This window comes from Hyperoodon ampullatus (assembly GCF_949752795.1).
Source record: "Hyperoodon ampullatus genome assembly, chromosome: 7".
Taxonomy (NCBI): domain Eukaryota; kingdom Metazoa; phylum Chordata; class Mammalia; order Artiodactyla; family Ziphiidae; genus Hyperoodon; species Hyperoodon ampullatus.
Genome location: NC_136920.1, coordinates 67,922,593 through 67,948,640, shown reverse-complemented (window position 1 = coordinate 67,948,640; position 26,048 = coordinate 67,922,593). Strand labels below are relative to the sequence as shown.

The 26,048-nt window shown below is 44.0% G+C and overlaps 1 protein-coding gene across 1 annotated transcript in view; it reads right to left on the bottom strand.

Moving 5' to 3' along the window:
* TEAD1 (TEA domain transcription factor 1) overlaps window positions 1-26,048 on the bottom strand; it is a 194,422-nt gene that overhangs the window by 150,437 nt on the left and 17,937 nt on the right. Inside the window, exon 2 of the mRNA XM_079708701.1 lies at window positions 22,211-22,470. Coding sequence (XP_079564827.1) covers window positions 22,211-22,470 — 260 coding nt within the window. The remainder of the gene's footprint in view (window positions 1-22,210; window positions 22,471-26,048) is intronic.

The following is a 26,048-nucleotide window of genomic DNA, read 5'->3' as shown; positions in this document are numbered from 1 at the left end:
GCTTTGCCGAGGGTGGGTGCGCATGTGTGTGTGCGTGCGCACACACCCACCCGCTGCCTAGAACATGCTTCCCCAAACATCTGCTTGGCCTGTAGCCTCAACCCCTCACCTCCTTCAGGTGCACCCCCCCCATCCCCCCTCCTGACTTAATTTCCTCTTTACCACTTTCGCGATCTGACTTTCTTACTGTTTATCATCCCACTAGATGACCTCCATGAGGTCAGAAACCCCTGCTGGATTTTGCTCACTGCCATCTCCACAGCACCTAGAGCAGTACATAGCTGGCTCAGTGAATACCTGCTGAATGAAGGCAGTACTGTGAATGGTTACACCATGCTCCACTGGAAAGCAAAATCTGGCCAGGCCCTACTAACTGGGGTTGCCAGGTATTGATAAAATACGATTATGGCGTGGGATATATGTACACAAAAAATTATTCTTTGTTTATCTGCAACTCAATTTTTTTTCCCCTAAATCTGACAACCTTAGTCCTCACTCCAGAATGGTCAAACCCAGGCCATCCAGGTCACTGGGCGAGGCAGAGGTCTGAGGATATAATCAAAGGGCCAAGGGAGAGGTCATTTCCTCTCCTCAGACCCTCTTCATTGAGGCCCCTGGTGATCTGGGTTCTGCCAGCTCTGGGTTGAAACATGGGCCCATGCAGGCTGAAGAAGCCACCAGGCAGAGCTCTCTCATCTATGCCTCCTCTGCTCTCAAAAAGGAACACTTTCTTTTCCTAAATCCCCATTTGGCCTGGTCTCAGAGAGGCCCAGATGCTTATGTTCCCTCCCACCCTCCTCTGTGACTGTGGAAACCACAGAGACAGAGCATAAACAAGTCCCTAACTCCCGGCCGCCTGCACACTCCCGTCACGGCCCGGAGCCCCAGCTCCCGCTCCAGCTCCAGCTCCGGGTCAGACCGTGTGGCTGCGTTTCTGACTCTATACAGGGCCACAGGCTCTCGGAGCAGCATGTTTCTCTCATTATCTGTATGTCACCAGCAGGCCACCTTCTGCGACATGTGAGAGGAGACTGAATATATGTGAAAACAATCTAGAACTTAGAATTAAAATGTTAGTAAATTATGACATACCCACACTATCCATATCGAGGTTCTGAATAGTCACGGATTTTCAGATATATGCTCCCCAGGGTTATTCCCAAGTCTCCCATCTCCTGAAACTTCTAACGTGGGAGACCCCTGAGGTTTCCGTTCTGTGGCCTAAATCTCAAAGGACCAAGATCTGTAAGTCCTTGGCACCTAAAGTCAGGTGGGCCATGGGATCTGGGAGCAGGGGGTGGAAAGGAGCCAAAAGTGCAGGTACAGAGAAGATGACATATCCTGTTTTGCCTGGGAAGGTCCCAGTTTATTTCTGTTTCCAGGTGTTATTATTTACACTGCTCCATTTTATTCTAAGTGTCTCAGTTTGGACTTTAAGTTAAGTGGTGAAACTGAGAATGACCTTGGCACCCTGGAGCCAGGATCTACGGGACAGAAGGGAACAGCCATGTAAGAGCAGCTGCGATCAAGCAGGGCCAGCTCGCCCCCAGGACTGGAACTGGGGAAAGGGCATCTGTGGGCAGCAGCTTCCAGTATGAAAACCGAGGAGACAGGGCTGATCTCTCCAGATCCCTCCAGCTCTGAATGCTAAGAGAACAGCTGGGAGAGGTGCTTGTCCTGCCCTTCCACTGGGCCTGCACCGAGCACATGCAGGTCCACACGTCCCCCACAGTTCCCGGGCACAGGCCCCCAGGAGCCCAGCCTTGGCTCAGAAGCATCCGCACATTAGGGTGTCAAGTGACTCAAAAGTCGGTCTTTGATCTGACAGAGAGAGAGGCCAGGCCCTGCTTCTTCTCACAGGTCACACCTACTGCCTCTGGGTTTTCTCCAGATTTCTTGGCCCTCAGGTTGGCCCCAAGAGAGCAAATTGTAGCAGATACTGAAAGGGTGCTGATTCCCCAGGCTCCCTCACACCCCGACACACCTGCCAAGGGCTCCGGACAGCTTGTCACTGTTATTCACAGCGCACTGCAAGTCCACGCTTCTCAGCTGTAGGAGCTACAGTTAACAGGGTGGCTGATGCCTCAGTTGAAACCACTGAAGGAAACTGAGCAACACTCCCAGGGAGCCTGGGAGGAAGGAAATCACAGTTCGGGCTTGGACCTGAGTTGGCTTAAAAAAAAAAAAGGAAGGAGTCACACTGGATTGGGGTCCAACCCATTAACACTCTAGGGAGCCACAGACTAGAACGTGCCAAGACATTAGGCACCCTGTTATCACACATACGAAAAAATCATATGTGTTTCCATCAGCACACCACCAAGGGACAAACTTAAAAACTTCAGCATACTTAGTACAGTAAAGATGTAAGGATCTTGCTCCAGCATTTGTAAGGTTTCATGTGACATGCAACATGCTTAATAAGATGTTCACAGGAGTGAGTTGGGGCTTGAGATATTGACTCAGTGCTTCAAATGGGTTCTCTCCTTAGCCTTCCTTCCTCTTTGCCTTTTCTCTCTCCTAGACAATTTCCAAGGTTTCTGCTCCAAACCCTGAGATGCTATTTTCCAAATTGTTCTCAACCCAGAATGCTGAATTTCCAAGTGCCTGCTGGTTCCTCCTCCATGGAGAGCCCCAAAGCCCTGCAAATTCCATACAACTCAAACTCATGACTCCAATTCTGCCCCATAAAACCTGTCCTTCCATGCTGTACATCTTCCTTGTCTCTATAAATGCACAGCTGCCCATACAGATGAAATACCTGCATCTCTTTCCTTGCAATAAGCCCTACCAAGTCTTCTGATCTCCAATGTCTCTAATCTAATATCTGATCACAAATATACCGATCTGAAATACCTTTCCTACCTCATCCCCTCCTTCTCACTCCCATAGCCTCTGACCTAGTTGTAGCCCTTCTGCCCCGAGTACTGCAATAGCCTCCTTATGGGTCATCAGGCCTCCAGAATAACTCTCCTCAAATACTAGTTGAATATCCTAAAACAATGGCTTCTATTCCCCCCACCCCTTCCAGGAATGTGCTACCTGCACAGAAAAGTTGACCTTTAGTGCCCCAATCGCCTGGCCCATTACTCCATAATCTCTCATCCTGCCCTTCCCAGTTCATAAGCCACTCCACTTCGTCCATCCTTCTCTGCACCCCACACTCTAGTTCTACCAGAACCCTACTGTTCCTGAGAACAAGTATGTTTTCACAGCTCTCTGCCTTCAACCCTCTTCCTCTTCTACTTAGTCCATCCCTGAAAGGCAGTCCAGCATAGTAGCTAAGACTAAGAACAAACTGTCTTGGCAGTCAGGTAGACCTGGGAGGTTTCTGAGTCCCCACTCCACCACTCAGTACTATGTGACCCTGGCTGCCAGTGCGTGGCCTAAATATCAGAAAAGCAGCTCACTTGGTTTTCCCAACAGTGAAATGGGAGATTCCTTCCATAGGTAGACACCTGGGGAAAAAATACTGTGAGAAACGATAGCAAATACACACAACTTAGCAGAGAACCTTCTTGCCTAGTTGGCACATGTTTTCCAAGCTCTAAAAGAGGAACCACTGATAACTAGCTCAGGGCATCAACAGTACTGATGCAAAGCTTCTGCAGAGAATAATTTCCAGAGTGTGAGGGCTGGGCTTTCTGTCCATCTCTTCTAGAGGGATTTGAGCACACAGGCCCAAAGGCATCCTGCAAAGAGCAAAGCTGTTCACCTTGGACGGACTATGGGAAACTGAGTTTCCCCAGACACTGCACCTGGAAAAAAACAGAGCACCAGAACCAAAACCCTGGTCTTTGTCCTACTTATTGTGATTTAAAAGGAAAACACACACATCTGGTTTAATGACTCCTCGACACAAAACCCCTGGCCTTTATCACACTAACGGTGATTATTCTTTTGTGAAGAACATGTGGTTTGGTGACATCTGGATCTGGAGACCCAAGTTCAACAACATTTTAAGGGTAGCTAAATTCAAATGTACCTAACAGTTCATTTAGGGTGCCTACTATGTGCCAGGCACTTGCACCACGTAACTTCACTTAACCTTTACATTAGTTCTCCAAACTTAGCGTTCAGCTCCTGGCCTACTGCTGCCTCGGATTCGGCCACCTTCTCTCTCACTCAGTATCTTAATTAACTGGTATGTTCACCTACTTTTTCAGCATTCTCCTCTCATTCCATCTTTACTAGTGAAAGAAGAAAGTTTTATTATAATAGTAGCTAACATTTATTGACCACTTTCAAAATGGGCCATGTATTAATATAATGCTAGGCATATACATATACACCCAGACCAGCTTTATTGAGATATAACTCACATACCATACAACTCACCCATTTAAAGTGCACAATGCTCTGATTTTTAGTATACTCACAGACTTGTGTAAGCCTCATCACAACCAACTTAGAACATATTGATCATCTCAGAAAGAAATCCCAAACCAGGAACTCTCCAATTTCTCTCAAATCTTCCAGTTCTAAAAAACCACTAATCTACTTCCTGTCTATAGACTGGCCTATTCTGGACATTTCACACAAACAGAATCACACAATATGTAGTCTTGTGACAGTCTTCTTTCACTTAGCATAATGTTTTCAAGAGTTGTTCATATCATAGTATTTATTATTACTTTTTATTGCCAAATAATCTGTTGTATGGATATACCACATTTTATTTACATAGTCATCAGCTGATGCACATTTGGGATGCCTGTACTTTTTGGCTATTAATGAATAATGTTGCTATGAATACTAGTGTACAAGTTTTTGTAGGGACATCTGTTCTCACTTCTCTAAGTTATATACCTAGGAACAGAACTGCTGGTCATATGGCAATTCTATGATGAACCTTCTGAAGAACTGACACTGTTTTCCAAAGTGGTGGTATCATTTTATATTTCCACCAGTCATGTATAAGAGTCCCCATTTCTTCACATCCAAGCCAACACTTATTGCCAGTCTTTTTTTTTTTTTTTGCACTATGCGGGCCTCTCACTGTGTGGCATCTCCCGTTGCGGAGCACAGGCTCCGGACGCGCAGGCTCAGCGGCCATGGCTCATGGGCCCAGCCGCTCCGTGGCATGTGGGATCTTCCCGGACCGGGGCACAAACCCGAGTCCCCTGCATCGGCAGGCGGACTCTCAACCACTGCGCCACTAGGGAAGCCCTGCCAGTCTTTTTGACTATAGCCATCCTAGTGGATATGAAGTGGTATCTCATTGTGGTTTTTATTTGCATTTCTCTGATGCCTAATGATGTTGAGCATCTTTGCATATGCTTATTGGCCATTTGTATATCTTCTTTGAAGAAATGCCTATTTAGATCATCTGCCCACTCTTTAATTGGGTTATTTGTCTTTTTATTACAGTTGTAAGAGTTCTTTATACATTCTAGATACAAGTCCCTTATCAGATTTATAATCTGAAAAAAGTTTTTCTCCTATTCTCTGGGTTGTCTTTTTTTTTAATACTTTTTAAAAATTTTTTATTGGAGTACAGTTGCTTTACAATATTGTGTTTGTAAAAAGTTTACAATTTACAAAAAGTTTGTAATTTTTACAAAGTATCAGTTTATCTATTTTTACTTTTATTACTTATGCTTTTGGTGTTATATCCAAGAAGGCTCACCCAAGGTCAAAAAGACTTATTCTCACGTTTTCTTCTGGAGTTTTATAGTTTTAGTTCTTACATTTATGTCTATGATGGATTTTTAGTTATTATAGTGCATGATATGAGAAAGGGGTCCACTTCATTCTTTGCATGTGGATATCCGACAGTCCCAGCACCATCTGTTGAAAAGACTACTGTTTTCCTCTTAAAATCATCTTGATACATTCGTTGCAACTCAACTGACCATAAGTGTGAGGCTTTATTTCTGGACTTTTGATTCTATTCCACTGACGTGTGTGCCTAACTTGATACTAGTACCACATCGTCATAAGATTGTAGCTCTGTAATAAGTTTAGAAGTTATCTTGAAAAAGAAGTTTCTTCTTTTTCAAGACTGTTTTCACTATTTTGGGTCCCTGAATTTCCATAAGAATTTTAGGATCAGCTTGTCAATTTCTACAAAGAAGTTAGCTGGGGTTTTTATAGGGATTACAATGAATCTATAGATCAATTTGGTGATTACTGCCATCTTAATAATATTAAGCCTTCCAATCCATGAACATAGAATATCTTTTTAAGTATGATGTTAGCAGTGGATTTTTCATAAGTGCCCTTTATCAGGTGAGGAAGTTCTATTTCTAGTTTGTTGAGTATTAATATCACAAAGAGGTGTTGGATTTTGTCAAATGCTTTTTCTGCATCTAGTGAGGTGTTAATGTGATTTTTGTTCTTTATTGATATGATGTATTATACACATTAACTAATTTCAAATTTTAAACTAACCTTGCATTCCTGGGGTAGATCCCACTTGGGCATGGTGTGTAATCCTTTATATATGTTGCAGGATTCTGTTTGCAAGTATTTTGTTGGGGATTTCTGCACCTATATTCATAAGAGATTTGGTCTATAGCCTTCTTATAAGGTCTTTGGTTTTGTTTTCAGGGTTAATATTGCTCTCAAAGAATGAGCTGGGCATGCAAAACGTTTTCACACATTATCTTATTTAACCTTCACATCAAACTTGTAAGATGGGCACTCGTATTTGCCCTATTTATCAGATGAGGAAATGAAGGTCCAAGGATATTAAACTGCCCATGGTTACACATCCAGTGACATAGTAGACACAGAATTTAAACCCAGTCAGCCCTCACTCCTGACCCTATGCCCTTCATCACCATGAAGAACTTACTCCTTTGAGCTAACTGACAAGCCCCCATACAAACCAGACACTAACTAGATTAGTGGCAGGTTAAAACTATACTAACCAGATTTTGTGACCTGGTCACAAAGGTCTAGTAACCCGCCCTAACTTAACATCCTTCTGAATTCCACAGTGATAGCTTACTTGGTTCATTGTTCCACTTAAGTGAATCATTCAGAATCAACAATGTCATCTTAGAATAATCAGTGGTTGAAGTAATGTTCAGACAACTAAAACTAAACCCAGAGTCAATCTGAAAAAAGCTATGTACACTTGCACATGTACACAAACAGACACACACACACATCCTCCATTCGGAGACAGATAAGCGTACAAACATACTGTGTCAGGTATATACTAGGAAGAAATAATTGTCAAAGTCTAGCTTTCTAAGGACAGAATTTCTGACTTGTAAAAATCAAATCAGGGTGGGAAATGGGGAGATTCAGTCACTGCAATAACCAAATCAAGCTCAGCAATAAAGACAGTCACTGAATGTCCCATTTGGACAAAACCATTGTGACACTGACATAAAATGTAAACTAAAATAAACTGTTCTCATTCGCAACACCTCAGGCACAGGGTCAATACGGTTACAACAGAAGGGTGTAAACATGGGAGTGAGGTGCTGCTGGTTCTACACTAAGTTCTGCTTCACCAAGAGGTTCCTCAAGATAAGATGCTCTAATGGAAAACATCATGGGCTCTGTGCCTCAGCTTCTTACCTATGAAATTATAATCCTCGCCTCCATTATTTCTTTAGAATGTTGTAAATGTGATAACAATAAGGATGCGGGAAAGAACACCTTATAGAGAAAAAAGATGAAAGTATTATCACCAGCAACTTTCACTAATCCAAACATTTTTTGAAGGCCTAATGTGTGCCAGGCACTACGCTAGGGGCTGGAGACACAGACACACACATTAAAAATGAGTCTGAGATGAATGGATAAAGAAGATGTGGCACATATATACAATGGAATATTACTCAGCCATAAAAAGAAATGAAACTGAGTTATTTGTAGTGAGGTGGATGAACCTAGATAGAGTCTGTCATCCAGAGTGAAGTAAGCCAGAAAGAGAAAAACAAATACTGTATGCTAACACACTTACATGGAATCTTAAAAAAAAAAAATGGTTCTGAAGAACCTAGGGGCAGGACAGGAATGAAGACGCAGGGGTAGAGAATGGACTTGAGGACACGGGGAGGGGGGAGGGTAAACTGGGACGAAGTGAGAGAGTGGCATGGACATATATACACTACCAAATGTAAAACAGATAACTAGTGGGAAGCAGCTGCATAGCACAGGGAGATGAGCTCAGTGCTTTGTGACCACCTAGAGGGCTGGGATAGGGAGGGTGGGAGGGAGACACCAGAGGGAGGGGATATTTGTATATGTATAGCTGATTCACTTTGTTATACAGCATAAATTAACACAACAATGTAAAGCAATTATACTCCAATAAAGATGTTAAAAAAAAAAAGAGTCTGAAAAGCTCTCTGAAAGGTGGTCAAATAACATGCTATGGAAACACAAAGGAGGGAACAACTAGCTCTGCCTGTGGAGACTAAGGAAGGTTTCAGAGAGGGGGGAGTATTTTCTACTCCTAATGGTCTTGAAGGACCAGTAGGAGTTTACCAGGCAGAAAACAGGATGAAGAGTGTCCCAGACACCAGCAAAGCCCATTCTCCCTTTTTCGTTGTTTACTTGGAACCAAAACTCTCTTCCACACAGCAAGGCAGCAATGTAGGGGCACAGTCCAGAGAACCTCTGGTTCCCATCCTGTCACAACTCAGAGGCAGCAGAAGATGGTGGTGAAGAGTTCAGGCAATGGAGCCAAACTGATGGGGATTCACATCCTGGCTCCAGGAGTTCTTAGTTATATGATCCTGGGCAATTTACTGAACCTTTTAGGCCTTGGTTTCCTCATCTGTAACATGGGAATAATAATAATAGCTATTGATTTGTAAGGAGGCTTAAATGAGTTGATGTTAATTGTTTAGAACAGTACCTGGCACACTGCAAGCACTAGATAAATACCGTTATTATTATTAATCCCTGTCACAATGCCTGCTCTGGTCAGTTCAGGCCTGACTAAGATTCGTCCATCTCAAAAGGCCCCTATCCCAATGCATTTGGTCATCCCACCTGGCAATTCCCTTCACCTAACAACTGTTCGTGACCGCTGTCTCAGGACACACGGGGACTGAGAGAATGCTTCCTAATACACGCGGCTTAGGATCCAAGTAACCCAAACAGCATCTTCCATAATCAGGATCATATCGCCATTGCAGTCTGTGTGTTGCTGTGAGACAGCAAACACAAAGGCACATCCGAGTACAGAGACTGCAGCAACAGTTGAATAAACATGCAATCCGATACCTAACATCTGGCATGTCATCAGCCCCGATACCTTATTCACAATCAAGTATGTTTAAGGCTGTGGCTACTTTATAGGTACAAATGTCTTTATCAGGACATTAATGTGCACCAAACCCCTCTCCATAAAAGCAGTCATAAACAACAATCTCCTCTAAGCTGTCACGGAAGCTACTGTGTTTGTAATAGAACCATTCATCTAAGAGACAGTTGCCAAATCCCGTCTCAACACAATAGCAAGCAAGTCCCAGTGCACAGAGGCAGACCCAGGGAAGAGGGCAAGCACAGAGTGAGTAAAGGACTTTTGTAAATGGCTGGGGATGCGGGGGGAGAAAACTCAGCTTATTAACATACGTTCAAAGTTACCCCGGATGCTGCAAAGCTTTGGGGTGATCAATTACATTTCCCCCAGAGCACTTGCTTTTAAGGTAGCCTAAAAAGTTCCTCCAGCTATTGTAAAAAGAACAGTGTCTATGGAAATTTTTTTTTCAGCTAATGACCAATTTCACCGCCTGTAGAGGGGGAACACTGCAACACTACATAAAATTTTTTTAACTAAATTAAGTGTCCCAGGCAGGAAATTTCACTGTCACACCTTTCCAGACTGTATTCTAAAAGGGTAGAAAGGAGAGGGCGTATATCTGAAACAGGAAGAGGCTTTAAAGAAATAATATCCGTATGGGCTTTGAAGAAGGATTTGATTTTATTATTTACCTGGAATTGAAGCATTTGAGAGAAGAAAGGTGGGCAGACGGAATAATCTGCAGTGAAGGCATAGCAGGTAAATATCAAGTAAATGAAATATACCCGTGATTGAATCAAATGATTATAATCAAATGAGAATTTATAGCACTCTGTAAAGTTTCCAGAGTGTTTTCATACTCTAAAATCCACCCACCTCTGCCTAAAGGCAATGCAAGTACAAGATTATCTGCCAGGAATCTGTTACAAAGAATAACATGGTCATCAAAAAGACTACCGACATTTTTTAAGAGACAGGCCCGCAACCCTCCAGAAATAAAGCATGTCCACCCTAAAGTACAAGTTAAACGATTAATATTGGCTCGGCAAAGATGTGGATCCTGTTCATTCTGGTGTAGCAGCTTGCTGTGAACATGTGGACACTGGAAGAATGGATTTGAACGCTTTCCTCTCTCTCTCCCATCACCATTTTACTACAGTACATGAACATCAGAATAATGCCACTGTTAGTCTGGACAGCTGACTGACAGGTCCAACTGACTGGGCACCTGTCGAACTCCTGGACCAATGTCCTAACATGTGTAATAAGAACACCCTGCCCTGCTTCCTGGCCCCAACACCACCACTCTCTAACCACCTGTCTCCCCAGATCGGTGCCTCAGCCACGAACCCATGGAAGGAACAGCTTGTTGGCACCAGCTCCTCTCCCAGCACCACTCTCCTGCCCACCAGGACCTTGCAGTGCCCCCCCCACCAACTTAACCCCTGGTGAACATCACACCAATGTTGACCTGGATGATATGACTTGTTTCTCATTCTTGGCATTTTCCACATTTTTCTTTAATGAGTATTTCTTACTCAGAATCAGAGGAAAAAATAAACTATGTAATTATTTTTCCCTCTAATTCCAAAAGTAACATATGTTCACTATTTAACAGAACTCCATTAATACAGAAATATATAATAGACACAGAGTTCCCCATAAACCCATCCGCCTGCAGCAACCGCTATTCATGTTGTAAATTCCTTCAGATTTTTTTCTATGACCTTAACCACATAGCACATTTATATGTTTTAATTTACCGAGTTGAGTATTCTCTAGGATAGGCCCTCTGCTACAGAGATCAGCAAAACACTATCATAATAACAATAATTTGTAAAATGACCACTTTAAACACTTACTACCAAAGGAATGTGATACATTTAAATAACAATGGTATTAAGAAATTAAGACACACTCTCAAGTGAAATGCTACAGAGAGAGGAACTGAAGCTCTAGCCCTAGGTGGAAGTCAGCGGGGGGGTAAACGAAAGAGACAGCGTTGGAACCCAGGGCTGTGCAGCTAAAAAACGTGCACATCCGTGAGTCCAGTGGAAGCTACTGCTATGGGGCCTGCCCAGCCTCTGCCGGCAACAGGCTCCCACTGCCCACTGGTCCCTTCCATCAGCTGTGACTCTGACCTAGTCAAGTTTGCCCTGATTTCCCCTCTCCAGGACCTTCTTTGGCAGAAACTCTGAAATGTTTCTGCCAAAGTACCTCCCTTAACCAAACACCCCTCTACCTAGGCTAGGCAACTTAATCCTGAGTGACTGCTCCAAAATATCCTTTCCTACCTTTCTAATGTGCCATGAACAGGGGGGCTTAACCTCAGAAAAGTAGTATTTTTAGAATTCAGCTCAAAATACTTTCCCATACATAATTGCATTTTCTCTCAACATTGCTTAGAGGTATGGAGAAATATGTTGATTTCCTCGCCTCATTCTACAGATGATGGCAACAGGGCATAGATACATCGCAAATAGATATAGTTTCAGGGCAGCCAAAGAATTTTGAAGGAGGAAGGCAGAGAATGTTAGCAATTTCTTGTGACCCCAATGTTCCTTTTGCCAGACTGTTCTGCCACCTGCTCTTTACTAGGCCCATGCCATTCATATCAATATCAAACTCTTCCCATTCATATCCATGGGGTCATGTCCTCCTCAAAGAAATCCCCCTACTAACTGGTTACTTTGGTAGGTTTATTTGCAAATTCACAGTTCACTGCTGTGGACTTCAACGTCAACGTATGATCCAATCAATGCTGATGAGCCTCACCATGTCTTACTTCCGAGTCTCCAGTGGCCACCACCCACATTCATATCAGTTGACCACATTTGCGGCCACACACTTGAAACTCACTTGAAATCTCGCCATCTCTAATCTCAGATGCTTCCTCTCCTGTGCATAACCACAGCCTCCTGTCCCGCCACCTCTCCTACGTGTGCACAGCCTCTGAGCAACACGTGTCATGACCTGCCAGCCCCTCCAGCTTCACCTTGTCCCTGTCCCTACCTAGACTGGTGCAAGCATGCACTCACTAGTACCTTGGTGTCTCAGGTCCCAAGCCTTGACATTGTCAAAATATGGATAAACCAATAATCCCCTGGCAGAAAAAAATATATATATCACATAATAATGCCAGTGGGTTCCCCCAAAAGTAACATTCTCCGCCTTGTACAAAAATTAATTCAAAACAGATCATAGACTTAAATGTAAAACATAAAACCAGAAACCTTTCAGAACAAAACATAGACGAAAATCTTCAGGATCCAGGGCTAGGCAATGAGTTCTTAGACTTGACACGAAAAGTACAATGCACAAAAAGGAAAATTAGTCCATTGGATCTCATCAAAATTTAAAACTTTTACTCTGTGGAAGCCCATGTGAAGAAGATGGAAAGATAGGCTACAGACAAGGAGAATATATTTGCAAACCACATATCTGACAAGGGACTCATATCTAAAATAAAGAACTCCCAAAACTCAACAGTAAAAATATAAATAATCCAACAAAAAAGGGACAACAGACATGAAAAGACATTTCACTGAAGAGAATATACAGATGGCAAATAAGCACATGAAAAGATGTTCCACATCATTAGTCATTAGGGAAATGAAATTTAAAACCACATGGGAGGGCTTCCCTGGTGGCGCAGTGGTTGAGAGTCCGCCTGCCGATGCAGGGGACACGGGTTCGTGCCCCGATCTGGGAAGATCCCACATGCCGCAGAGCGGCTAGGCCCGTGAGCCATGGCCACTGAGCCTGTGCTCCGGAGCCTGTGCTCCGCAAGGGGAGAGGCCACAACAGTGAGAGGCCCGCCTTCCGCAAAAAAAAAAAAAAAAAAAAAAAAACCACATGGGATATCACCACACACCTATCAGAATGGCTAAAACAAACAACAGTGATACCACCAAATGCTGGTGAGGATGCAGAGAACCTAGATTGCAAGTGAGAATGTAAAATGGTACAGCTGCTCTGAAGAACACTTGAGCAGTTTAAAAAAAAAAAAAAAAAAAAAAAAAACTGAAGGCACAACTACCATTTGACCCAGCAATGCATTTATCCCACTGAAATGAAAACTTATGTTCACACAAAAACCTGTATATAAATGGTCATAGCAGCTTTATTTGTAATAGCCAAAAACTAGAATCAACCCAGATACCCTTGAACAGGTGAATGGGTAAATACACTGTGGCACATACACACTAGGGAACCACTCAACGATCAAAGGAACAAACTACTGATACACACACAACCTGGATGAATCTCCAGGGAATTACGATGAATGGGAAAAGGCCAATCCCAAAAGGTTACATACAGTATGATTTCACTGGATAACATGTTTGAAACGACAACATTTTAGAAACAGAGAATAACTAATGGTTGCTCAGAGTTAGGGGTAGAGTCAGGAGAAGCAGGACAGCATTGGGTATGGTTATAAAAGGGCAACCCTGGGGATCCCTGTGGTGTTGGAACTGTTTTGTATCATTACGGTGTGGATACACAAACCTACACAGGTGATAACATTGTACAGAACTTAATAAAACACACACACACATACACACACTCATTCACAAATGAGTACAAGTAGAACTGGGGAAATCTGAGTAAGATCAGTGGATTATATCAACATTAATATCCTCATTATGATATTATACTACAGCTTTGCAAAATGTAACCACGGGGGAAGTGGGCAAAGTGTACAAAGGATCTTCGTATTATTTCTTACAATTGCATGTGAATCTACAATTATCTCAATAAAAATTTCAATTAAAAGAAGAAACTAATGTTCTCCAACTTCTCTCAGGCCCTCCTTCCACTGCTCAGCAATTTTTTTACTCACCCCCATCAGTCCATATCCCATTCCCCTACAGTGTCTCTACTAAGCTTGCTCTATTTTTCAAAAGCCCATAAGCCACCTCAGCTCACATGGCCTTACTTCTCATCTGAAGAAAGGAATCACTATGCCCTCCCTGGGCCCTCTACCTGGACCCTTCTCCTGCCATTATGCATCAGAGTAAAAGAAGCCGTACTCCTTTTAAAGTCTCTTCCTGGTTCTATTCCATCATATATATCCTCAATTACATATATTTTCTCCCCTACTAACCAAATGGCCAAGTCTCTCCCCTGTCCTAAAATAAGTCTTCCTTTAACTTTTTATGCCCTTTAAGATAGTACTTCATGGCTCTTCCTGTACATGGCAAATCTGGGCTATGATAATGTTCCCTCTCCGTACACAGGGGGCATAAACTGAATAATGTAGCTCATTTCCTGAACCCAAACTTTGTAAGGACTGTTTCCAATGTCAGTCTCATTCCCTCCTCATTTGTTTCTTTTACCAACTCTAAAAATGTGGCCCTGTCCTCTTGGACCCAGGCTGTAGCTTAGCCCAGTGGCTCTCAAACCTGGCTGAACACCCAAATTACTCAGGGAGCTTTTAAAAACACAGATTCCCAGACCACACTCTCAGAGATTCTGATTCAACTGGTTTGAGTCTGTTTTTGTTATGTCTCTTGTTTTAAGCTTCTCAAGTGCTTCTGCTGATGATGGTCAGACTTGGGAACCACTGATGGGTTCTCAAGTGCCTTTTTTCTTAAAAAGGCAATCTTTTTACTCTCCCACAAATACAGACACTCCATTTAAAATCCATGCCCATTTCACCACAATAAACGTGAGCCTGCGCATATTCCCCATTCTCATCCCTTCTCTGCTGATGAGCTCCCAAACTACCCCTGCAACTCCAACCTGCCTGAGCTCCAAGCAGGAATTTCCAAACACCACAGATCACCCTCATCTGGATGGCCACCCAGTACACCTCCGGCACATAACAAAATTCAACTCCTCATTCCTCTCCTCTCTACAAACTGCTTCTCTTGTCCCCACTCCCCATCCATTTGATAGTCCCATCGTCCTCCCCATCACCCAGAAGCAGAACCCTGGAATCATCTTCAACTCTATCTTCTCTTTCACAAATCGCATCTGGTCAGCTAATCCTGTTGGTTCGACCTCTGAAACTTCTCTGCCAGCACCATCAGTACCGTACTTTAGGCTCAGCCTCTCCCACTGGCCTACTGCAATAGTCATCTAAGTTCTCTTCACGTCTTCAGAGTTGGCTTTGTCAAACCCAGGCTGAGTCACATGACCTCTTCTGAAAACATGCAATGGCTTCCCTCTGTCCCCAGGATGAGCACCGGACACCATGGCATGGCACTCGAGGCCCTCCACAATGCAGTGCCAGCCCACATTTCTAGGTTCATCTGCCATCCCCCTCCAGGATACACCCTCCTTTCCAAGGGCACCAGAGCTGGGTCCTTTCAGGACTCTGTGCCTTTATCATGCTGCTCCCTTAGGCCTGAATGCCCTTCCCCTTCTCTCTCTCCCCACAGTAGCCAACGTGAACCTAGGCTTCAGAAATCCCTTGAAGTTATATGCAACAATTCTATAACTGTGCACAAGCATGCATTTTTTTGGAGAAGAGATCCACAACTTTCTATAGATTCTCAAAGGGGTTCTGTAATCCAAAGTAAGTTTAAAAGCAAAAAAAATTTTTTTAATTAAAAAAAACAAAAAACACTAAGTGGCCTTTTCCCATTGAAAGTTAGTTCACCTACATCTGCCTCTCAGACTCTGACTCTTCCAGCCTTTTGCATTTTCAAATATAGACATGCGCATTCCCCAATCATAAACAATCATACATTCTACTGCCCTACCACTGAGCTGTATGTATCTCTAGTACAGAATATACTTCCTTCCATGTCAATATTGTAGTTAGTTGTCTTAACTGGCTTGTTGTATCAAGCTGACTTTCAAATGTCAACTCTACGACTTATTTACTGTGGCCTTGAGCAAGTAACTTGATCTTGGCGGGCCTCAGCTTCCTCAGCTATAAAACAGGAATGGTCAGGGTAACCTACATCATTGGGTTGTTCTGAGGAATAAACAAGACAACGCATTCTAAAGCAATGAGAAAGTGCCTAGCACACAGTAAGTGGTCAAACAGGTCAGCTTTCTTAATTATTTTACATCTGTAGTCCCCACTCACAGTCGAAGCACAGTACAGGCCCTCACTGAATGACTCACGAATCCATGTCTTCCCGAATCCCAGTGCTCATCCATTGCCACAGAAAGCTGTTGAAAAGCGGTAAGTTTCCAACTTGGTAATAATTTAACATTCTCTCTCTTATTTTTTTTTCTCCCTTATGACCAGTTCTTGAGCCATCCTAATTAGCTATTTTTTACCTGGATTGCACAAGGGCTCACACCTTGCGCATAAACCTTTGTAGGTCAGACCCCCACTATGTTAAACTTCCCAGTCCAAACTCTGATGACGTTGGCTTTGCCATTCTCACAGGAACCAAACTATTTCAAAATCCCCCATTACTCATGTGTTCTGAGGATCCCAGAATTAACCCTTGTTCTGCTGCTGTGCCTATGTGGGTAGAAATCCTTCCTACCTCTTGAACTAACATTTGCCAACACACAGAGCAAAAACCAGTATTTCTTCCTTCTCAGTCTAGGAAGACCATTAAATATACCAACACACCTTTCTCTCTCTCTCTCTCTCTCTCTCTCTTTTTTTTTTTTTCTGTTTTCTCCCTTCCTTTCTAGCCAGCTCCTCTCGGGACTCAGAGGTTTACCTACTCACCTCTCTTTACTTTAAATAATAACTCACACATGCATATATTCAGCATACATCACTGATACCTTCTCTGTCCAGCAAGACAGGGTGGGGCCCCTGCCTTACAGAGCTTCTAGCCTGTTCTAAAGGCACAGCGCTTTGTCCTTCACATTTCTAGCAAATTCACTTGAAATAATATCCCAAATCACAGGCAAGACAGAAAGAGGAAATCAAAGATGCCACATGACGTTCAGATAGAGAACTGGGAAGAACAAGTTCAGCTCAGGCCCCAAGGCTCACTCTCCCAAGGCCTGGAGATCCTACAAGGCTCAGACTCTACAGCCATTTCCACATCAGGGCTTCTGGGGCCTCCACAGAGGTATACCACCTTCCTGGTCCCCATAGAAATGATGTGAAAGTACCCTGTCTTACAAAGGGACGACTCTGCATTGCCTTGACCAGTTCTTCAGAGCAGGAGGAGCATGGGGACCTCAGATGTCAGCCGCTTTGCCTGCACTGATTAACTGGCGCCTGCTTGTGTGCACTCCTTCTGATGTCCCCTTGTCAGTTCTGCCACCACCTCACTGAAGCAGCCCCCTCTCTCCTCTATCTTGTACTTCTATGAAGTAAGCAAAAGAGGCAAGTCTGACTCCTGTGCTCCCCTGGCTGGGAGGGCTCAGGTCAGCAATTGGGGAAGACCAGCCAGGGAGGACTGGCCCAGAGATACCTTCCTCCTCTTCTTTTCTATGCCTCACAACTCAGCTCTCTAGGGCTGACCAGTAGGCCTGGCAACCCAGCAAGAAAGTGGGGGCACCCCTGGAGCTCTCCTAAGCAAGGACCCTGAAGATATCTGCTCATAAAAGGAGAAAGCAATTGTCCAGCAATTGCTCTGCCCAAGCTGCCTGTAGGATCCTAGGGCACCAGAATCTTCCAGACATCTTTCTGGCCACCACCAAGGCCAGCCTTATGATCTAGGATCCTCCCCGCTGCGATATTTGAGAAGCTTTCTTCCTGCCAGCATTGGGCCAGGTGCCCTGGACACTGGTGGCCAAGAACAGGCTTCAAAAGGCTAAGTGGAAGGTGAACATCTTCAAAGGGGTCTCAGACTTCCCAGAAAGCTCTGGCACACAGCCCTAACCTCAGGTCAGTGCTTCCTGCAAATGAACTTGTGATGGCTCCATGAGGGCAGGGACTGTCTGTCTGGCTCGCTGCTGTATCCCTGACAACCCCTAGTACGGGGCTGGAATACAGGCGGTACTCTCAATGCTGACTTGTTGAATTCACTTATAATGACCTCCAGAAGGAATGAAAGCACAGTGGAAAGAGTCCGGGTTTGGGAGTCAGACAGAGCTGGTTTTGAAAGCATTCAGCTATATACCATTTATACTGGTCATGCACAAGCCACTTTATCCCTTTTAGACTCAGTTTCCTCATCTATAAAGTGGGAATCACAATACCCACCTCAAAATGATGTTGTGAGCATGAGACGGAAGTTTTATGTAAAGCCTTTAACCCAGCTATTGGCAGAGAGCACTTCTTTATTTTCACTTCAGAAACACTGATTAACTCTCACTGTATGCCAGACACTGTTCAAACGTGGTAGGGGGATCCTAAACCACAAGTTCATTTAATTCTTATAACAATCCTGTGAAGGAAGATCTATCTAAATCTCTCTTGCAGTTGAAGAAATGGAGGCACAGAGAGGAAAAGCAACTTGCCCGGAGTCTGATGTCTAGAAGAGGTAGGGCCAGGCTTCATATCAATTCCAAAGTTCAAAATTTAAGGTGCTACACTGCGTGTCTCTGAGGCAAGCAGCCAGTGAATGTTAGCTCCGGTCCCTAACTTGATTATGAGAGATATTTGACCACACTGCCTGACTAGGGTTTTCAAGTGCAACAGAAAACACATCCAGACATTCCCATGATTCACTGTTTTGTTCTGTCTTGTTTTAAGCTGTGACCTGCTCCTGTGAAATTCAATTCCAGACAACTCTGCTGATCAAGAACATCTCTGCCATCTTGTCCTCCTGCTGTCTTCTCCACAGCTATCTACCAGAGAAAGAGACACACAGCTATGTAAAAATAAGAAAAAGAAAGGAAAAAGAAAACACAGAGAAGAGAGGGAGTGAGCTTGCAACCTCTTAAGAACAGTCAAAGAAGTCTCATCCTCCTTCTAATAATCCCTAAGAACAACTGCCTACCCATAGGGTACCGCAGGCAGAAATAATCTGTCCACGTGGAGACCAACCACATAAAGGCTCAGCCTCTCCACCGACCCAGGTAGCATAGGGAAAATTAAGCCATCTTTTCTAATGGCCCAAACCTCAATGTAAAGAGAGCTTTCCATTTTCCCCCTCTGTAAGATTGCATTTGCCCTACTGTCAACCACGGAGGAGATTTCATTACCAAAATAAATCAGCACTGCACTTGACTTTGCTTCTCCAAGGGTTCAGGATTAGTGACATCACAATACTCTACAGATGCTCAGAAATGCCAGAATAACCCCCTCAAGTCAAAAACTTGGTATCTCACTAGAAGGCATTAAATTATTTTGATTTTACTCCATGGAATCCAAAACGCTTTCAATGTTTTCATTTCCAAAATGCTTAAGAGAAAAAGCATGCTCTTAGGACCTTCAGAAACCTCAACTCCTGGTCTGGTTTGTATCCTGATTCACGTGTGGTAAGATGGGGAACAGGCCGGAAGCCAAGGAGCAGTAGCTCTGGTCCCACACTGCTCACATGACTCAATTCCCGAGTGGCTGGGGCCTCACTGTGGAGGCTCCCAAATCAACCTTCTCTCGCCCTCAAAGTTACAGGCAGGTCCCACGCAGCTCTCAGGCACCTGGGCTAGCTTCTCTGAAGGGATCCAGTCTCTATTTCCCATAGCCCTGAGAACCACCATGTTTCCCTTCCAAAGCAGCAGTAGAAGCAAAGCCCCTCCACGCTGGCCAAAGAGAGGGAGTTGAAGGGGATGTTTTCTCCCCAAGGCAGTGGCCTAGACATGGGGGTGGCTTCAGGGTCACTGCAGCAAATCCATCTCTTGCACCCCTAACCAGGACACGTGACCTTGCAGCTGTAATTCCTAATGCTACTCGCTCAAAACGACTGCCCAATTTTAAATCAGGTTGGTCACCAACACAGTCAATAAATGTAACGTGGATTTCAGGAGAAAAAGAATCCATGCGTCAAGAACACACGCTCTCAGGAAGCACTCAGAATCTGATTACTTTCAGTATTAAAGACATGCTCCACAACCAGCGCCACATTTGTCAACAGACTGATCACTCTTACTGAAGTACAAGTCACAAAATCCAGCATCATACAATATATACGCCCCAAGGACCACGGATATCATCTGCTTTACCCTCGTTTTGTACAGGGAAGAAAACTCAGACACACACCAAGGGTAGGACTGTTCAAGTTCACTGTGGGTAGACAGCTCAAATCCAAAGCTTCTCACAATTCTTTTTCCTAGTCTGCTGCCTTTGACCCCCAATTACCAACAAGAGTTCTTTCACAAATTATTTTCACAAAAAAATTAGTTCAATCTACCACGGCTGCCACCTAAAAAGTAAAATCAATGGAAAAAAACAAAACTGGAGTTGAAAAGAATAACTCTGGCTTTGAATTATGTTCTTATTCCTAGCCCAAAAACCTGCTTCCTAAAGGGACAGCTCCTTTCCCAGTATTCCCAGTGAGAAATGAAAGGCAGTAGTTCTTCCCAACCAGCATGTCCAACACTAGGCCAGTATCTTAGATTAAAACAATTTCTGGGTAAACAAATGGGTGTTGGTACAAGGTAGAATGGCCCGAAGCCACCTTCACTACTCCTAATAAAATCAGCTTCAAAGAAGGCTCAAAGATTAAAGTGCTTTTCTCTGCCTTTAAAATGGGGAAGTTGTATTTTTAGGTATGAAAACAAGACCCTGAAAGCAAATAGCCAGGCTAAGGAAGGGAAGCCCAGGAAAGATACAAGCACACAGAAAATCGAAGACCCTGAAACTTTCTACCCACAGCAACTGAGATGTTTCATCTTGAGTCCATTTCACCAGACACGAAGAAGCTTCTTTGGCTATGAAGGATCACATGAGAACATAAAACAAATACTGAAGGTTTACGTTCTCTTTCTCTCCTGTGTGTGTGACACCGACTGGCCAAGAGAGAGAGACTCTAATGCTGCAGAAAGCAAAATTTTCCTTGTTTCCATTACATCATCCAAATTGGAGAGGGGTAGGGCAGGGTGGGGGGCACAGCTGGTGGCAGCTGCACCACCATCTGCTTTCTCCTCAGCAGTGGGTGCTAGTTTGAGCTGCAGCCTCCTACGGCTCCTGATAGAGGAGGTGCGGTATTAAAGGTACAACACCCTATTATGGAAAAGCTTTCAAATTATTTAGAAATAAATCACTCCCATGATAAGTTAACAACCTCCGGTAGGCTGCTGAGCCAGTTCTCTTTGAGTTTAGGTTATTTGTTTGCATCTCTTTAGACTCAGCCACAGTGCAAACTGTCAACTTAACGTGCCCAATTAGACAAGCAGAATGTATATGCAACCACCTGCCATCTGCTTCCCAAAAGGTAAGCAGGCAGAAAGTACAGGTCAGCAGCTGGAAGCCTTTACAGCAGGTGCAGGGAAGGTCCAAACCCAGTGTGCAAGCCCCAGACTAGTGGATGGGTGCTTGCTGCCACCTTTGGCATCCCCAGCCATCTGGTCAACTGGTCTCATCCTCTTGCATGCTCTTGGAGTTTTGAATGCACTGTGAGGGGTCCCCTTGTGGAAAGGGAGACTGGTCAGAGTAGCCTGGGGGTCAGTGCCTTGTCTGGCCATTCAACTGCAAATTGGCAACAACGCAGCAAACTGGTGGTTCAAAGGTCTGATCAAGTCCCTGGGCATGTTTTATATGGCCTATACAGGGTTGTGTTTAAAAAAAAAAAAAAAAAAAGCTGGCTTTTAAAACTGAGTACATTTCATATATAAACATCTATCTTGCTAGATTTGGCAGCACGAGGCCCCATTTCTACGGGGCTCCAGTCAGTTATCTGGAGCTAAGCAGCAGTACTTCCTTTTGATGGGGCGTGCATTCAGAATAATTAGTCCCCACGTTTGGTGTCTGCATATGCCACTGCAACTACCTCTATTCCCATCTGGTCCTCGAGAGCTTTTGATATGAAGAAGAAGAAGAAACTTCAGGGAATGATTTCCCAGTGGTCCTTTACTGACTCTCCTCTTCAGTTGAGATTCAGTCCCTTGGATGGCCAACGAAAATTGTACAAAGATCATTCAACCCAATACAAGGAATGGATCTCAGTAGAAGGCTAGCTACGTTGACCCTTACCACAAAAGCAGGTTGCAGCATTTCAAAGGAGCATTTCAAATCACTTACCATACATCTTGCCTTCATCTGATAAGATGATTTTCCTCCTCCCACACGGTGGATAGATAGCCAAGGCTTCCTGAAAGCTCTGCTCAATGTCGGGGCTCCAGACCCCTTCTGCATCATTGTCAATGGGCTTATCTGCAGAGTCACTCATCCTTTCCATGTTTTCGGCAGGGCTCTCACTGCCGCTCCAGCTGCTGGGCTCAATTTTGGCGGTTGGATTTTCCAAGCCGAAGCCTGGAGCCTTTTCAAGAAAATAAACCTAAGAGAGAAATCAAAAGATAGTATGATAAGGACACGGTAACCATCAACATACTGCTCTTGCTGGTTCTCCTGCAGACTTTTCAGTCACCAGCTTTGCTTGGAGAATAACTCCTAGGAGAGAATATGGAATTTTGAGATCCAAGTGTCTTTTGTTCCTATGTATCACGTTAGGAACAGAAAGAAAACAACAGGCAGAAGCTGGATAATCTTCACAGATGATAGGAAATTTTCATCTGAGAATAGTACTCACTCTGAATTGCAAGTTCACAATGAATCATGCAAAATTTGCTAAGTACCTACTATCTACCAGGAGCACTTTGCTCGATGATAATCAAATCTCCAGAGCAGAACAAGTTGTTTAAAAGAAAATAAAGTAAAACAAAAGGCGTCTACCTCACTGTGGCAATTAGCACGATAACTCTAAAATGTCAAACCATCCCAGAATTTGTCACTGGGATCGCCAAGATGCAAGATGGCGGCAGAATGGCAGACAGAAGGAGGGAGATTATTTTATCACAAATACTCATTCTACAAACAGCAATGCCAGCAAACCTGGACCTGCTACTATACAGCATTTATCCGCAGGGCTTTTTACACTGTACAAGTCAGGTCACTTTGCCACTCTCAGCTTCTAGATTGTTACCCTGAAGCTGGAACCAAGTTGTCCCCAATTCCTGCCTTCCCTGCAACAACTACAAGTGGCCAGCACATCTGAAGAAATGTTTCACACCCACATGAGGCACTTCATCTGGTCGCCTCCTTGGAATTCCTGATCACAGGAAAACTGTGGGGGAGGCTTTCGTTTATTTTTCTGTAGCACTAAAGATTACAGAACCAAAAGAAATCTTTCTCAAAGATTTATCCCCCTTAAATTATGCATGTAACCTATGGTCATAAAGGGATAAGCATTCCAAACAAATGTCAAACTGGCACAAACACCAATGTGAAAATGATCTAATCCAGTACCCCTTGCTGTCTGCACACTAACATATCAATACGCCTTTGTTGAAAAGGCATCAGATCATTCATTCAAAGCCTTCCCCAAAAAGGGGATAAGAATTCCTCCTGGGGATTGATCAGAAGAGGGGAGGAGCAGGGCCTGAGTAGGGAGAGCTTAGCACGACCACCATTCCACCCCCTTCCGCCGCCCTCAAGTCCATGCAACATTACAACAAAGGCGGCCAGGAGGGAAGCAGATGCGGGCAGCCCTACTAGGTACCAGGCACTGCTCTGTATCCCAGGGCAGTCACCTCTGAGAGCCGGCACCTCGGAGAGCCAGCCCTTTCCTTCTCTCTCCCAACTGAACCCTTTTCCCCTGCCTTCCCCCACTGTGTATATCTACAGATCCCAGGTGCAGAAAGTCTGAGGCACAGGAACATTACACAATAAATGGTATAACCAACCGGTGCTTTTGGCTCCGTATCCTGACAGCTTTTTAGATTTGGCAGCACCTGGATAAAGGAAACCCTCAGGTTATCTGCCTTTGAACGCTGCCACTGATCCACCTTTCAAAGAACTTGTCAGCAAAATATTTACTACTTCTTACCAACACATGTACACTGACACAGGACTTTAAAAACTGCCAAATGTTAAAGATACAAATTATGCCACAAGAAAGGGTTTTGTGACTGACCCCCAGATGAACTCTACAATGCCTGCAGTGTGGGCCTTTGAATTCTCAAATTATTACATTTTTTTTCTTGGTTGGGATCTAAGAGTCTTATAAAATCCAAGCTGAACTGCACGCTACCCTAGAGTCTAGCTCCAAAGAGGTTTATTAGAGAAATTGTAAGAATGCGTGTGAACTCTTTGAGTAGTGACTAGCCGTTCACCTTCTCCCTCTCCACCTTACCCCAAAACTAAACAAAACAAAACAAAACACACAAAACCAGACACATACAGAAACACAGGCCAGTTCCTCAGCTCCAGGCAGCTCACAGCAGTAAGACTTCACTCCAGAGAGCCACATTTTAAGATTAAACTGTGTCCAGCGCTCAACCACTATGGTAGAGGGATGGAATCCAGGGGACCAGGGGAACTTTATTTGACTAAAAAAAATTACCATATAATTGAAAGCCTCAGAGTCTCCAGACCAAAACACAACAACCCTAATTCAATAGCTGAGGTCCCCTCGGACACATCTCATTAACTGGTCATTCAGTCTATGCATGAACATCACCAATAACAATAACAAAGAACCCATTACCTTCCCAGTATCACCTCCTTTGTACTAACAAGTTGAAATTCTTCCATCTATTAGGCTAAAACCCATCTCCTTGTTAACTTCTAATCATTCAGCCTTGAGGTCTATCCATGCCTTGGGGAAGCAAATCTCCCCCAAGACACCCATTTAGGTATGACCAGAGCAGCCCACAGTCTCCTGACCGTGTTCAAGACTAGACACAATTCACATCATCCCTCTTGCCCAGCCCAGTTTGTCACAACCTTCAATAAATGACACTCAGAGGTGGACTTAGGATCCATAAAACTTCTAAGCTCCCACCCTCCAAGTGCTGTTCCTGAATCCCGACTCTTGATCAATTGGGTTAGCAGCTAAAATCAGGAATTTATATCTATTCTATTAAATTCCATTATTTTTAGCCTTAGCCAGTGGCTCAAAACTGGTAAGATCTTTCTGAATCATAACTGCCAAGCTTAATGTCCTCAGACACCAAACAACTTCTGAAGGTGTTACACACAGGGAGGGTGTTAGACCTGTTTTGTAGAAGTTCCAAAGAAGATTATGGCTCAACATAAGGAAAAATTTCCTGTTAGTTCAACAAGTGGTAGATGGCCTCATAAGACAGGCAGCAGAGTCTTGCAGACAACCCCTTCAAGTTACCTCTAAAGCTAAGGGTCACAACTCGTTGGTTGTTGGGGGATGCAATATTAACTAGCATCAACTGATCCATCCACTTAGGAAGCACAGGCGCTGCTCTAAATGCTCACATGTTTTTATTCATTTATTGCAAAGGGAAGAAGAACTCCGTGTCCAGGCTCTTGCATTTGGTGAACTGGAGCTCAGCAGGATGGAATTACCTACTCTGGACAAGGGCCAGGACACAAGCCCCAGAAGCTACCAGATACATAATCCACAGACTTCTACAGGTCTTTGGTTTTACAACCCAATTGTAAGATGAGGCCCTGTATGGGCAGAGTTTCCAATCACAAGACTAGGACTGGCTGAGAAAAGCTCCCTGTACTGGATACCAAATTCCATCCCTCAGTTCCCTTCCAGCCCAGCTCAAAATCCACCTCATCCTGGAAACCATTCTTGTATCTAGTGGCTCTGAGAGAATCAGCCACACATTAGGAGCATCCTAAAAATGTGTGGAATTAGTTAACTACCACCCAATCTACCTGGGTTCTGAATGTACAATAACAAGCACCTGCTTATTACCAACAATAAGATCTAATCAAGTGATATACGCATAGAATATCTGTGCCTGCAGAGTTGATGTCCTCACCTCCTCATACATCCTTTGAGCAAGGGAGCCAACTTTCACTCACTTCAGTAAATGAAGAACACAGTATTGTGGGGCAGGGGGGGTGGGGGGGTAATGTGGGGGAGGGGGG